The 14,380-nt window shown below is 52.5% G+C and overlaps 1 protein-coding gene across 1 annotated transcript in view; it reads right to left on the bottom strand.

Annotated features, from left to right (window-relative positions):
* ZBTB16 (zinc finger and BTB domain containing 16) overlaps positions 1–8,294 on the bottom strand; it is a 189,535-nt gene extending 181,241 nt beyond the window's left edge. The window contains exons 1-2 of the mRNA XM_024751792.1: positions 8,120–8,294; positions 3,692–5,049 (exon numbers count right to left, since the gene is read on the bottom strand). Of these exons, the coding sequence (XP_024607560.1) occupies positions 3,692–4,959 (1,268 nt within the window). The 5' untranslated portion in view covers positions 4,960–5,049; positions 8,120–8,294. The remainder of the gene's footprint in view (positions 1–3,691; positions 5,050–8,119) is intronic.
* Between the last annotated feature and the right edge of the window lie 6,086 nt (positions 8,295–14,380).

Genomic DNA, 14,380 nt, shown 5'->3' with positions numbered 1-14,380 from the left:
GGCAGGTAAGCCCTGTGTGATTAACCCAGATAGCATCTCTGTGGGCTTTCCATCAATCCACGGCTACATCTGACATTGTTTTTACATCTCACCATGCACTGCAGGGACCACAACTTTATAAAGTTTCATTCAAACTGTCTGTCGGGCCAGCAGGCTCCCCTCTCACCAGCTTGGTCGTGAGGAAAGCTACTGATGGTTTGTTGTAGAATCAAACCCTCCTTCCTGCATCCCTTCCTAACACTCTCCCCTTCCTTCCTCTCCATGCCCTTCTACCCGCCCCCCACCGAGAAGAAAGACAACGGTAACTAGCAAGTACCTAACCTTTACCTACCAGCCTACTGGCTTAACAACAAAATAAAATAAATCCTGTAGCCTGTTATTTCATCATGTTCATCACTGTCACATTCACAGCCAATTCCACAGCCTCCTGACATCAGATCTCCCACTCTGATTGCTCTGCCTTGCCTTTTTGTGTGTGCTACGCTGGGACTTGTGACGTGGGGGAAGGAACAGAGAGCAGTAGGAAATAGGGAAGTCTCTGCTTGTCTCTCAGACCTTAATCCTGGAGGTCTGAGAGACAGGGAGAGAGGAAAAGTCTCCCCCCAAAAAGCACACCTGATCAGGAGCCAGGGGCTGCCAGTCAGAGGGAGGGCGGAGTGTACACGGGAACATTCTCTCCACCCTTGACTTCCTGAGACCTCACAGCTCTCCGTCCAGGGCACAGCCCCAGGCTCCAGCTTCTTGGGCTGCAGCAGCCTACTTTCCACCCTCAGTCAAAAGCACAGTCTCCGTGTCAGCAGCCCACAGCGTGATGCCAAGGACGCCAGGACTGGCGGCTTGCCATCACAAGCTCCCAAGGACGGGGATATCCTCGGCACTGCCTCGCAGCCAACTCAACCCGTCGATGGCAGTGCTGTGGACACTACACACTAGAACACAGAGCCAGGTGGGGCGATGCAGAGACGAGACCCAGGCGACATGAAAGTCTCAGGGTCCCTTCCTCACCCTCCTGGTTACTAAGTACCAGTCACAGCTCCAGGGATTTCTGGATGTTACTTCGTTAATTCAGCATCCCACCCTACAGACCACCTGCATTTTAAAGAGAATAAAACAAGGCTCAAGACAGCTACATAACGTTGCCAAGCTCTCACTGCTCTATACGGCTAGTTCTGCCACCCATGCTCTGACGGGGCAGACCACAGCCAGCCGTCCACCTCTCCCCAGAGGAACAAGGGTCCCACAGAATGGGAACTTGGAACCCCTGGGAGAGTAATAGCTTTTGCAGCCCTCTCAGGTAAAAAGAAGCAAGCAAGACCCAACAAGAAGCCAGAAAAAAACCCTGCTTTCCAGGGAACAGGGGCTGGGAGCAATGGGTGAAGGTAGTCAAAAGGTACAAATTTCCAGTTATAAAACGAATAAGCCCTGGGGATATAACACACAACATGGTGACTACAGTTAACAATACTGTGTTACATATATGAAAGTTGCTAAGAGAGCAGATCTTAAAGAAGTGCTCAAGGAAAAAAATTCCTATGTACGGTGATGGATTTTAACTAAGTCGACTTATCATAGTGATCATTTCATTACATTGTATACCTGAAGCTGTTACATGTCAATTATACCTCAATTTAAAAAATTACTTTCCTGGGACTTCCCTGGCGGTCCAGTGGCTAAGACTCTGCACTCCCAATTCCGGGGGCCTGGGTTTGATCCCTGGTCAGGGAACTAGATCCCACATGCCGCAACTAAGAGTTCACATGCTGCAACTAAAGATCCCGCATGCCGCAACTAAGACCCAGCACAGCCAAATAAATAAATAAATATATATATATATATTTTTTTAAATTACTTTCCACTATACCCCATTTCTCATAGCACATAACTGAAATAAATCACATCCGGAGAAGATGATCATCTATCTGGTCAAGTTTGGGGAGAGGGTTTCCTCTTTAGGAAAGTTTGAGCAAAAACAAACACAACCTCGGTCTATTTCTGAGCAGTACAAACATCACGAAGACACACCTTAGTGGCGGTTACTTTTCGCACCCTGCCGGAAAAGGATCGGCTATGTTTAGCTCAGCAGCACTTTCCATAAGGTAGGCCTCAGAGCCCCCCATTAAGCGGTGTTGAAGCAGGTTCCAGCTCAGCTTGGGGTAATCAGATGACCGCCAAAAGCCTCCACCTCCATGCCCCCACCCCCTCTCCTTCACACCCGCTCCTGAATAGTCAACAGAAGAATGGGGGGAGGGTAGAAGAGGGCAAAAGTGAAGAATCCACCCAAGATCAGGAAAACAGCAGGCAAGAGGGTGTGCAGGGAAATGTTATCACAGACGGCAAGAGAAACTGGACTTCTTGACGCCGTTCACCCGACCCAGGAACCCAGGGTAATGTGATGGGCACATCCTCACGACAGATGCAGACGAACACCGAACTCACTACAGGTTCCCTCTGTGTTTACTCAACTCCTGATAAGCAGTTTTCAAAACCCTCTGTTCTGTAGATACATCCTCTTCAGGACTGATGGCTCCAAGAGGCAGCCAAGTGCAAGAGGGTTAAGACCTGAATCTGAATCCAGCTCTGCCTCAGTATCTATATGACCCTGGGAAAAGGTCTTAGTACCCTCCTATGTAAAAGAACGTCATCCACCTGGAAAAACTGCTGTAAGAAAAACGTGACTCCATGAAAAGCACCTGAACCAGGCACGTCATAAAAGCTATTTCACAGAGAAAGAAACAGAAGCCAGAGGGAAGCCAATGCTAGCCCAAAGTGGTATTTAATTCAATGTGAGTAGGGAGGGGTTAAGAATAAGGCTGCACGTTGCAAAACCAATGTGTCTCCTACCCATCCTTCCCCCTTGAATTTAAATCAACTCCCTCGAAATGTGTTTACGGGAACAAAGAATGAGAAGGGAGAGGAAGCGATGTTCCTGGTGATGAATGTTCACCAGGAATGACGTCTGGAACCTGCAGCTGCTCTTGTGACCTAAGCAGCCTCCAGCCCCTCCCATCCTCCAGAGCTGCAGACAGGCTACCTTGGCAGGAACCACCACATGGGAACTCAGGTACCTGAAACCTGGCTACGTGGCCAGATCCAGGCCATGGGCCCTTCTTCCTCACCCCACTTCTCCCTCCCTCCACTTGATGAGTCACTCCAGGCAAAGGAGAACAGACCCAACAGCAGGAAAAGAAAAATGGGAGCCCAAATGCCAAAAAGAGAGGAAAGAGCCTAGTAAGGAACTGAGCACAGGAAATGCCCTGGCAGCCCAGTGGCTAGGACTCTGCACTTTCACTGCCGAGGGCGTGGGGTTCAGTCCCTGGGCGGGGAAGTAAGATCCTGCAAGCTGCTTATGGTTTCCTTTGCTGTGCAAAAGCTTTTAAGTTTCATTAGGTCCCATTTGTTTATTTGTGTTTTTATTGCCATTTCTCTAGGCTGCACAGGGTGCCCCAGAAAATAAAGCAATAAAATAAAATCATATTTTTTAAAAAAAGAAACTGGGCGCGTAAGTTCCCCAGTGTTTAGGAAAGACCGAGGCCCCCTCACCACACCTGAAAAGTGTCCCCCCACAGGTGGTTTTTCACAAAGAGCAAAGACAACAGAGGAGCCAGGCCCCAGGCCTCGGGAATGGCTGCGTCTGAAGGCAGGGTCAAGGCCAGAAATTCAGGGTCGGGGTGATGGGTACAGAGGGGCCTACCTGTGCTGCTCCACGGCCTCGTTGTCAGGAAGCTCCACCCCGCAGACGCTGCACTGCTCCCCGACAGTGCGGCTCTCTGCCTTCACGCCCACCGCCAGCTCCCCCAGCTTGCTGAACAGCTCCCTCTGGATGAAGCCCTGGGGCAGCAGACCCCCGTAGGTGCTGAAGTCCATGGAGACGGCCAGGGTGGGCTGCACATGGAGGCCCGAGGTCACCGAAGACGGCACGCTCAACACGGCATCGGCCTTGTGGTTGGGCAGCACGGAATAGATGCCCAGGTGTTTCTCAGCGGGGGGTGCGGGGGGCTCCGGTCGGCCTGGGGGACCCTGGCCAACCTCGGTTAGAGGCGGCAGCTGCTCGGCGCTCTCCTCACGTCCATAGTGCAGCTCTCTAGCGCTGGTGATGACGCTGCTCCGAGTTGGGGTCCCGGGTCCCTCCTTGCCCCTTTCCTCAACCTTGTCCCCCATCCCGGCTGAGATGCTAGACTCGGCTGCCCCAGGGCTGTCCTGGCCGGGCACCTCATCCACCTGCATCATCTCCGGCTTCGCCTCGGCCACCGCAGGGTGCCGCCCAACCCCAGCCAGAGTCGGCTCCTCAGGCCTGGCAGGCAGCTGAAGAGCCCCCTGCAGGAGAGACTGTCCTATGGTCATCAAACTGTCCACTGCCGCCTTGGTGGGACTCATGGCGGAAAGGCCAAATGAGGTGGAGACGGAAGGGCTCTGGTCCACCATGGGCCCAGGGAGGCTCTGAGCAGCTACGTTGGCGTACCCACTCTCCTCGCTGGAATGCTTCGAGATGAAGATGTTCTTGAGATACCGAGCCTTGCGGTCTTCCTCCTCCTCGGCCCCGCCGTCCGCCATGCTTGCCTCCGTGTCATTGTCGTCTGAGGCCTGGATGGTCTCCAGGATCTTCAGGCACTGCTCCTCCAGGTACTCGATCTCCAGGATCTCAGCTGCGTACAGCAGGTCATCCAGGTCCTCCGCCTTGGCTTGCAGCGTGGCCGTGTACGCATACTCCAGAATCTGCTGGAAGGTCTTTGGAGAGAGGAAGTCCAGAGTATAGTGCTGGCTATTGCGGTGGAAGAGGATCTCAAACATCTTGCTGGTGCAGGCCAGCACAGTCCGGTGGGCGTGGAACTCCTGGCTGTCCACCATGATGACCACATCGCACAGCGTCCCGGCCAGCCGCATCTGGTTGGCCTTGCAAAGGAGCCCCGTGGGGTGGCTGGGGTTCTGCAGCTGGATCATGCCCATGTTTGTCAGATCCATGGTGCTCCCCGAGGCTTAGGCATGAGGCTCTCTTTCCTTCCTGGCTCTGCGTGGCAGGGCAGGGTGGGTTTCCTGGGCCAGTGGAGAGGGCTAAAGGGGAAGAGGGGGAAAGAGGCAAAAGAGATGCAAGAACAAAAGGAAGGTTAGTTAGTGTCCCTAAAAGTAAGAATTCAAACACTAGCACCTCCCCCAAACCTGCAGCAAGACAGCCTTGGAGGTTTTAATGGAGGGGAAGTGGCTTCCTGGAAATCTACATGTCTGCCTTTACAGGCCCAGGGATGATGAGAGTAAAGAGAAGCTTCCGCTACAGCACATGCCCAACTCACTCCTCTATGACATCTGTTAGATGAAGTAAAATGAAAAGTACAATAGAGTCTTGTGAGTCTTGGGCTTTCTTTAAGTCTGAGGGTGGGGGGCTCCCATGCAAAGCCAACACTGACTATGAGAAGTTGCCCAGCACTTAATTTAAAAGAATAAGGATTTAACCCCTTCCTCTAGTCAGTGTAAGCACTCAGTTTCACTCTCAACACCCTGCTCAGCAAACCTCATCTTGGAAACAAAGTTTTCCTAAATCCTGCCTCACCGTGGTAGCCCCAGGAGCAAAACCTAGCCCAGCTGGGGCTAGCAGCCTGGAGTCGCAGCCCACAGAAATCTAAGGGCAAGGTTCTCCTCCTCCAGCCCACCTCTTCACCCTCAGCCAATGCCTTCCTGGACCTCTGTCCCTCCACTCTTCTCAGAGCTGCAAAGGACTGATGAACCCATGCCCTGACCGCCTCCTTAGGCGCTAAGAGAAAGACACACACGTGGCCCATGTACTAGCTTGGCTCACTTCTGCCCACTGCCCATGGGTACCTCAGAGTGACTGTGTGTGTAATCCAAAATCTCGACTGTGTGTGCATGCACCAGCCAGAGAGGGAGAGAGAGTTAACACATGTGCACACTTATGTAATATGGCACACTTGTCCCCTGCCCACAAGTGCCCAGCAGTCAGGAGGATCTGTAATATGTAGGCTAGGTCATGAAGGACCTATAGAGAGGTCCTAGGAAACATGCACCCCTAAAGACAGCACTGCACATGCTGGGGACGTGAACTCCAAGTGTACCCCACAGGCTCCCAGGAGTGGGCAAGTCCTGTAACCCGGAGCAGTAAGTGATACTGTTAATGACTTGGAGGTGCGAGAAGTGATATTGGCACCAGCATCTAGATGGGAGTTACATTGAATATGAAGGGAAAACAGGGCTGGAGACAAAGGACTCTCCCAAAGCGCTGTTTGGGATCGGTAACAGGGCTCTGAGACTCACAAACCTGTCTAAAGAGTGTCAGAAAGACCTCACAGGCCCAGGTCCCTCCCAGCCTCTGCCTAGCTGTGGCCAGTATTGCAGTGAAATGAACTGGGAACAACGCAGAGCAAGGGCTCTTGCTCGCTCTTGGAACACTGCTGGCCTCCGCCCCCAAAAGGAACCCTATAGGCTCCAGAGCCACAAATGTTACTCGGAAAGGGTTAACAGGACGACTAATCAAGACACTTTTGCTCCCACCCTGGGGTGGGAACTGAGGCCATGGGGTGGGGGTGGGGCAGGGGGTGGGAGCGGTGACCATTCACCCGCGCCTTGCCACCATGCGCTTCCCCGCAGACTTCGTGGTTTCAGAGAACTAGGAGGGAGCAATCGGAAGAATGTAAGCTGGGCTATCCGAATATCTCCCCAAAAACAAGCTCCGTGGGTCCTGAGGGAAATCAGGGCGCCCTGGTCAGCCGTCCCCGCCACCCGCGGCTCGGCGCCCGTGATCCGGCTGGCGCTGGCTGCAGCGCCCAGCCCCGCGGCGCGGGAGAAAGCCGGCACTAACCCGCTCGAGCTCCGGGGATCGATCGCGCTCTCACACTGCCCCCCACCCCGCGCCCCGCTCCCAGCCGTCCCCACGGAGGCTTGGAGACGACTTCAGCAAACTTGGGGAAGCAACTTTTCCGGGGAAGCCAGACGGCAAAGAGAAAGGGAGCCGGGCTAAGGAAGAGGGAAAGCGAAAGGGACCCGGACGAAAGGCAAGAGTCCGGCCGGGCCGGACGCCTGGGCGAGAGCAGCGAGAAGGCGGACCCGCCTCGCGGAGAAGTGGAAGCACAAAAGCCCGACAGCGAGTTCTGGGAGGAAAAGCGAGAAGGGATCTGCGGGCCCTCCCTCTCCGACCCTGGGCCATGACCCCAGAGAGCGACGGGCAAGGTCCCCGGCCTCAAGCTGGTGGCGCCAGCAGCCGGCGCGCCCGGCCCAGGCACGTTGTTAGCGTCCCGGGGAGCAGGCGAGCGAGTCGGTGCCGAGCGCGTCTGTGCGTCCCAGTGGGTCCGCGGGCCGGCGAGATAGTGCGCATTTCGAGCGCGTGTTTCCAGGGGCTGTGCGAGCGAGCTGCCGGCGCGCCGGGGTGGGAAAGGCATCCCGAACGCATCAGGTGCAGAGCCGAGCACCCACCGAGCGCGGCCGGGAGCGCACAGCGAGCTCCGGCGCCACGGCCGGTCCAGCCGAGAGCCGAGGAGGGCCCGGAGCGCTGGAGACACTCCAGCGCTCCGCCACGGAGCCCCTCCCTCCAAAACCGGGGGGATTAAGTCCAATCAAGAAAAAAGAGCCCACCAGGTTTTTCAAAGAGAAACAAAACCCAAGTGACTCCCAGTCCTGCTCCCCTGGCACCCAGATCCACTCCTCGGATCCTCCGATTCTAGCTTCCCAGCCGGTGGGCGAATAAACACACAAATAAACCACAGCCCTATCTCGCGCCCGCGCACCGGTCGGCATACATATGAGCACCCACCGGCTGCCGGCTCCTCCACCGGCCCCTGGTGGTACAAAGCCTCCTGATTCCCAACCCTCTGCTTGCGCCCTCAGCCCCCGCAGACCGCTCTGCCTCCCACCTCTCACCCCGACCGTGCCCTGCAGCGGAAGGGCTGGGGAGGCAGCTGCGCCCAAGCTGACAGCCAGGGCTCCCCCTTCTAGCCGACCCCCAACCGCCGCTGGCGACGGCTGCGGCAGCAGGAAGGGAACAAGCCGAATAAAATAAGGCACAAGCCCAGCGGCCGAGTGGCCGAAGCGAGCGCGCCCCCCAGACCTCTCCAGCCCCGGGGCGCCCCGGCGCTCTGCTATCGCTGGGCGGTGCGCCCCTCCCCGGCCCCCCACTCACCACTGCCGAGCCGGGCGCCGTGGGGTGGGTGTGCGTGCCTCTTGGGGGGGTGTGCCTGTGTCGGGAGGGGTGTTGCTGGGGAACTGTTGCTCTCGGTATCACGGCGGCAGCGGCGGCATCGCCCGGCAGTTCGCAGTACCCGCTCTCATCGCCCTCAACTCCTCTGTGCTGTGAGGTTAGCAAATCACCACCGGCTGCGGCGCCTCCGCCGCGTCCCACGTCAACGCCGAGCCCCCTCCCCTGCGAGGCCCAGGCGCCTCTCCATCTTTAGTGCTGGCGGCCGAGCCCGGCTCCCTGCCCACAGCTGCCCCCCTTCCCTCCTCCCTCCTCACCCCTTCTTCCCTCCGCTTCCCTTCCCTCCCCTTCCCTCCCCTCTCTTCCCCGCGCGTCGCGCTCTAGGCTTCGCCTGACATCTAGCTGCTGCTGGGGCGCTGGCGGCCGCCGCTCACCGGCCAAGCCGAGAGGAAAGAAGGAGCTCGCGGAGAGGAGTGCCAAGGACTCGGAACCCTTAGTGGGGGCAGTGGAGGTGAGGGGCGAGGAGCAGCCCTCACATGCAACCCCATGTTTTTAATTTCCACTGGAAACGGGTTTTCTTTTCCCCTGCTGCGCCAGACGCGGAGTTCGGTCTCCGGCTCCGAAGTTGGCCCCATTCAGTGCGTGTCATCTCTCCTTTAACTTTTTCTCCGGGCTCCGGGCGGCATCCCCTGTACCCCGACATCGGTTTTAGAAGGTCGCTTTCCCGGGCCCCAAGCCCAGGCCTTTTGTGCCTCCCGGCCTTCTGAGCATCCAGATTAGCCTCCAAATGCAGAGTTCGCGGGCCCGGGTGAACCAGGTGCCAGCGGGTGGGCGGGGATCTATGGTCGAGGGGAGACTCCCCATTTTAGCTGTCACGATCCCTGGAGGCCAAGGTCGAGTCCCGAGGGAAACTTTTCTCCCTCTCAGTCGTGAGCATTTCCTGAGCTTCGTCCCCCTCCCCCCGAAACCTGGCTGGAAACAGTTCCCGAGAACTGCGGTTCAGGGCAAAGTCTTCAGGGGGCGAGTGAAAGCTTGAAAAAGCTTCAGGCCCCCCAAAGTGGCTCCTCTCAGCCAGCTGCTCCACTTAAGAGGGTGGAGTTGAGGTCAGTAAGCCCAGGGTAGAGCAAGAAGAAGCAATGTGCCCTCCCGCGGGCTGCGGAGAGTCCCCCTTCTCTGCCCTTTCCCTGGAGCTTGGCAAAGGTAGGGACAAGAGGTGGGAAACGCTCTTCTGGGCACAAACCTTGACTGCCGGCTAATGGCAGTCAAGGTTTGGTGGAAAGCGCCCTCTCTGGGTCTCCGGACAGTCAGCCCTGGAGGTCATACAGCCTTAGCAAGCCGGGTGGGTCTTCAGGCACTGAGTCCCGAGTCCCCTCCGTCAGTCCCTGACACACGGGGTGGTTCAGAAGTTTCGCGCAAGACTCACGTAAGATCGCATCTCGCTGCGCGCCTCTGGCACTGCCCCAGACCAAGAGTCAGGCCCCAAGAACTGAAGGGTCATGGAAGGTGGCAGAAGCCAACTAGAGGCAAAAATCCACTTCCAGCCTCACAAGGCCAGTTGGCTGGAGTTTACATCAGAACTGATAGCTCACAAGAGCTGCTAATGGGGTAGTCCCAAAGACAGGCGATTCCATCCCAGCAAACATCGCCCCTGTCTCCTGCTCGCAGGGAAAGTGCTCAGACCTGCAGGAGTCATGGGAGAGAGGAAGACCCGTGAGAAGCCACTTGAAAGTGAAGGAAGGGAGTTAGTTATCCTCTGATAGAAGAGAATACAGCAACGTCTAACTGGGAACACCCAGTCCCTGGGTATTAGATTAACAATAAAGAGCAATCTATGAAAGGACTATTTTTCTAGCTAAGGCCTACAGTCTGTAAGAGGAAAGGAATTTAAAGAAAGTTAAGAAAGAACTGGTCTGGTAGTTGAGCGGCTAAGACTCTGCACTTCCAATGCAGGAGATGCAGGTTCGATCCCTGGTCAGGGAACTAAGATCCCATGGGCAGTGCGGCGCAGCCAAATACAAAAAATAATAAATAAAAAAGAAGAAAGAACTGATCTGATAAACAGCAAGGACTTACTGTGTAGCAGAGGGGACTATAGTCAATATCCTGTAATAACCCACAATGGGAAAAATCTAAATCTACATATATGTATAACTGAAAGTTATGTATATAGCTTTATGTATATACTGTAAACTATGTATATACATAGTTTCGCTGTACACCTGAAACTAATACAATATTGCAAATCAACTCTACTTCCATTTTAAAAAAGGAAAGAAAGAACTGGTCTGCAAGGAGAGCAAGAGGAGAGAGGTCTAAGGAGAGAAGACAGTCCTACAGCCTCACCAGGGAAATGGAAAGAAGAAAGAATCATTAAACTGTTGTGCTTCTGCCTAGATGGTACCTGCTAAAGGTTGCTGCCTCGCTGTCCACATCCACCTACTACCGGCCCCTCCTGAGTGCAGTAGCAGAAGCACACAACTAACCCCTGATCTAATCTCCTAGTTATCCTCAAATCAGAGAAAGGGAGACTCTCTGGAAACAATGGGAAAGAAAGAACCACCCCTCCATGGCCCTGGACCGCCCCCCTCCACCTCCATGCCATATTTACGCTATGTGAAAATCTCCCTTGCTTCATAAACTCAGCCCATTACAAAGCCCAGCCCTTGTTCGTAAGTGTTAAAGAGAGATTAATGCCCGAATTTAAGAGGTGGAGAAGGTAACAAAAAGGAGGAAGGAAGGCAAGGCTATGGGCTGAGTGCCAGCATGGAGCTCCATGCATTTCCACTTAGCGCTGAAGGCTGGCTGCACAGAAGTTTGATAAGGTTTATTGGGCCCAGATAAGGCGGCAGCAGCTCCCCCACCAAAAGCTATGTCCTTGGGCCCCCGCGAGGCTGATGAGAATCCACAGTTCAGAGATTTCTTACGGCAGCACCTAAAAACCCGCAGGATGGAAAATTACAACAGGAAAATGCTCTCTTTTGCTCTCATGTTTATATATTTGTAGTAGGTTTTTTTGGTTTTTTGTTTTTGTTTTTTACTTTTTTTTCCTGAAGGGTATGGTAAGAGAAGGTGGGACAGTAGTTTTGACACATCCTAAAAACAGGATTTCAGTCTTACAGAGAGGTCATCTTGGAGACAGAAGAAGAGATGAGTTGACCTTTGGGTGGAATTCCATTGCTAAATCTTCTTATTCCCTCATCTCCTTCTTTACTCATATACCTCCAGCTGAAAGCGGTCCTTCAGTACTCAGGTTGTGGAAGAGGAGGGTATGTCAGGTCTAAAGCGATCTTACAGAAAGAAACAGTGGGGATAATACCTCATTCTGAGCACTGACTGTGAATCTTAACACATTACCCATATTGTTTTATTTCATCCTCATAACTCTCATAATGCAGGTACATCTTTCCCCCATTTCTGTGGATGGGAAACCTGGGGCTCAAAGAGGTTAAGTGCCTTGCCCAAGACTGTAGAGCTATTAAATATCAGAGCTGAGACTTTAAATCAGACCATTCCAACTGCAAAACTCATGACCTTAACTTCTAGATTATACAGCCTCCAGTGGGATGGAGAAAAGGAAACAAGGGCTTTTAATTTCCCTTCTCCTCTTACTCTACAGAGGCCAAGGTCTCTGTAGCAGCCAGCCAAGCTGGGAACCAAACAGCTCTCCATTGAATCAGGCCACCAGGTAAGCAGACTTAGGTGCCCAGATCTCTGCACTTTCTTTCCTCCTCAAAAATCTCAGGCAAGGGAATCCCCTGGCGGCCCAGTGGTTAGGACGCCATACTTCCACTGCGGTGTTGGGGGGGCATGTTTGCTCCCTGGTCGGGGAACCTGCAAGCCGTGTGGCATGGCCTAAAAAAAAAAAAAAACAAAACCTCAGGCAAAAGTTGAGGAGGGAGTTTTGAATTACAGTAAAACTCCAATGAAGTAGGTGCCCAGGAAGAAGGTGATTGTGCCGTTTTGAGTATTCTGCTTGAGGGTTAGGAAAATGTTACAAATCATTTTGTTCCAGCTCCTTAGTTGGAAAATAGTTTTAAAATTGAAAGGTAAACTTTCCTATCATGATAAATAAAATCAAGGACTCCTACCTATGGGGGAGAAGAAGCTACTGTGCATTTCTCCAAAACCTTGTGATGGAGAAAGAATGAAGCATTTTGAGGGAGGGATGCAGGCAGTGAAGCCCCTGAATGAAAAAAAGGCGTCTCCACAATGGAGAACTCCAGGTTGCCACCAGAAGATGCGCCAGGTTGTCGCATGTACTCTCAGATCTTTACCCCACTGGTGACTTGGGGAGAAGACATAGCAAGCCTATGGTGTCCATTTTTGGAGTCAAAGTATCTTATAATGTTGCAAGGTCATCATTGAGGTATCTTCTAGATAGATACAAATGATGTAAAAAACTAAGCAGAGTCAGGAATTCCCTGGCAGTCCAGTGGTTAGGACTCCATGCTTCCACTGCAGGGGACCTGGAATCGATCCCTGGATCCCTGGATCCCTGGTGAGGGAGCTAAGATCCTGCAAGCCACAAGGCTCGGCCAGAAAAAAAAAAAACCTAAGCAGAGTCAAATTTGCCCTCAGTACATATGGTGATAGTTTTCTTAGGTTTGTCTTTTTTTTTTTTTTAACTTAATTCTTCCATGTCACTTCCTTTCATGCCGCCTCCAAAAAACAGAAGGGGAAATAAACAGGTGATGTGTGGGTTCTGGTTAGTTGAAGCCCAGAAAACCAAATAAAAATATGGCTTCTTGGATTAGTAATTGCCATCCTTTCCCCCGTGGACACCTGGTTAGTGATGTTTACACCTGGGCATCTCTTCCAGGTACTAAGTATGCCCTTCTCCTCTGTAAGGTAGAGAGTGACATTTCAAAGGGAGATGACGGGTTATTTCTTTTAGCCCCAGAGGCCTTGGGTCACTGTGACCCCAAGATCTTTGTGATGGAGAAAGAGAAAGCTTTTTCTTCTTTCTTTCTCTCCCCAACATCTTGCAAATGGTGTTGGGACCTAATGTTGTCAACTCAAATAGCAAATCTGAGTTGTTATTAGTGCAAAGATCCCCTGAGGGGGGTAGGCAGTGTGGATGAAATCTGCAATGGATGTTATGGGGAAGCGTGTTTATAATTATAATGGGGTTTAATGTACACTGGGACCAGATGATGGTAGCCATTTAAAAAAGAGATGCTTAATAAGAGAGGTCCCTTAATGACAGGCAGCAGGGCTCAGGTAATTATGGAGAAGCAGGGTGTTTCACTTGGTGTCACAAACCATGTGCCAGGTTTTATGGGGTTCCTAACAAGCTTTGGGGTGAGACACAGCACCCATGGCTGTCAGCTGTTGGGCATAATGTTTTAGTGCTGTTGTCTGTGAAAGGGGCATTCGCACTCAAGAGAAAGACATTTTCTCCTTTTCAGATATACACAAGCAGAAACACACAGGCCCCAGACCAACACCGAGTAGTTTGGGCGTTTTCCTGCAATCTGATTTTTTCTGAGAAAGCCAGCCTCAGTTTCAAAATTCAAATCTTGTGGCTGTCGAGGGGTGCATATTGTGTGCATGAAATGAAGCAGTGTGACTCCCATTGCAAGTAACGGGAGTCCCACAGTGAAATCCCCAGGCGCCACGCTGAAAAATTAACCCCCAAGTCCTCATCAGAAACAGGGGTTTTTTTTGTTTGTTTTTTTGTTTTTCTTTAACACTTTGGTATTTCTTTGTGGGGAGGCCAGAAAGAAGGGAAGTATGTAACATTTTCTTATGCTGTGTAAATGGCCAACTGTTTTAACTTGTGAGGTGTTTAATGTTGCAGATTTGAATCCGGGGCAGCTGTTTTACAACAGGAAGCAGCCATAGTTATGTATACAACCTGGAAGGGGCTGCAGGGTGAGGGTCACGCTCCTTGAAGGTATCCCTAGAAGCACCACCGTCCAGAAATACAACTCATGTCCGAGTTGCATCATTCTATATATATCTCACCTGACTCGAGAGAAGTATCTGAAAACTAGTGTGTTTATCTAATACAAGCTTCATCCATGGTTACGGTGTTGTATATTCACAAAGCATATGGCTAGTCTCAGAGTCCTTAAAGCAGAATCTTTCCTTTATCCTGACAAAGAGAAAAGAGAAGGGATAAAATAAGTGAAAACTGAACTTCCAGTCCCACGGTCTCGGAAGTGGAATTTCTGGAGAAGGTACTCTTCAAATAAAAGTGGTATGTCGGGGGTACACAAGCCACAAGATGAAATGATTTTACTC

Source organism: Neophocaena asiaeorientalis, unplaced genomic scaffold (genome assembly GCF_003031525.2).
Source record: "Neophocaena asiaeorientalis asiaeorientalis breed wild unplaced genomic scaffold, Neophocaena_asiaeorientalis_V1.1 scaffold479, whole genome shotgun sequence".
In the NCBI taxonomy this organism is placed as follows: Eukaryota; Metazoa; Chordata; class Mammalia; order Artiodactyla; family Phocoenidae; genus Neophocaena; species Neophocaena asiaeorientalis.
The sequence above is the reverse complement of the archived record's forward strand: the minus strand, read 5'-3'. Positions and strand labels throughout refer to the sequence as shown.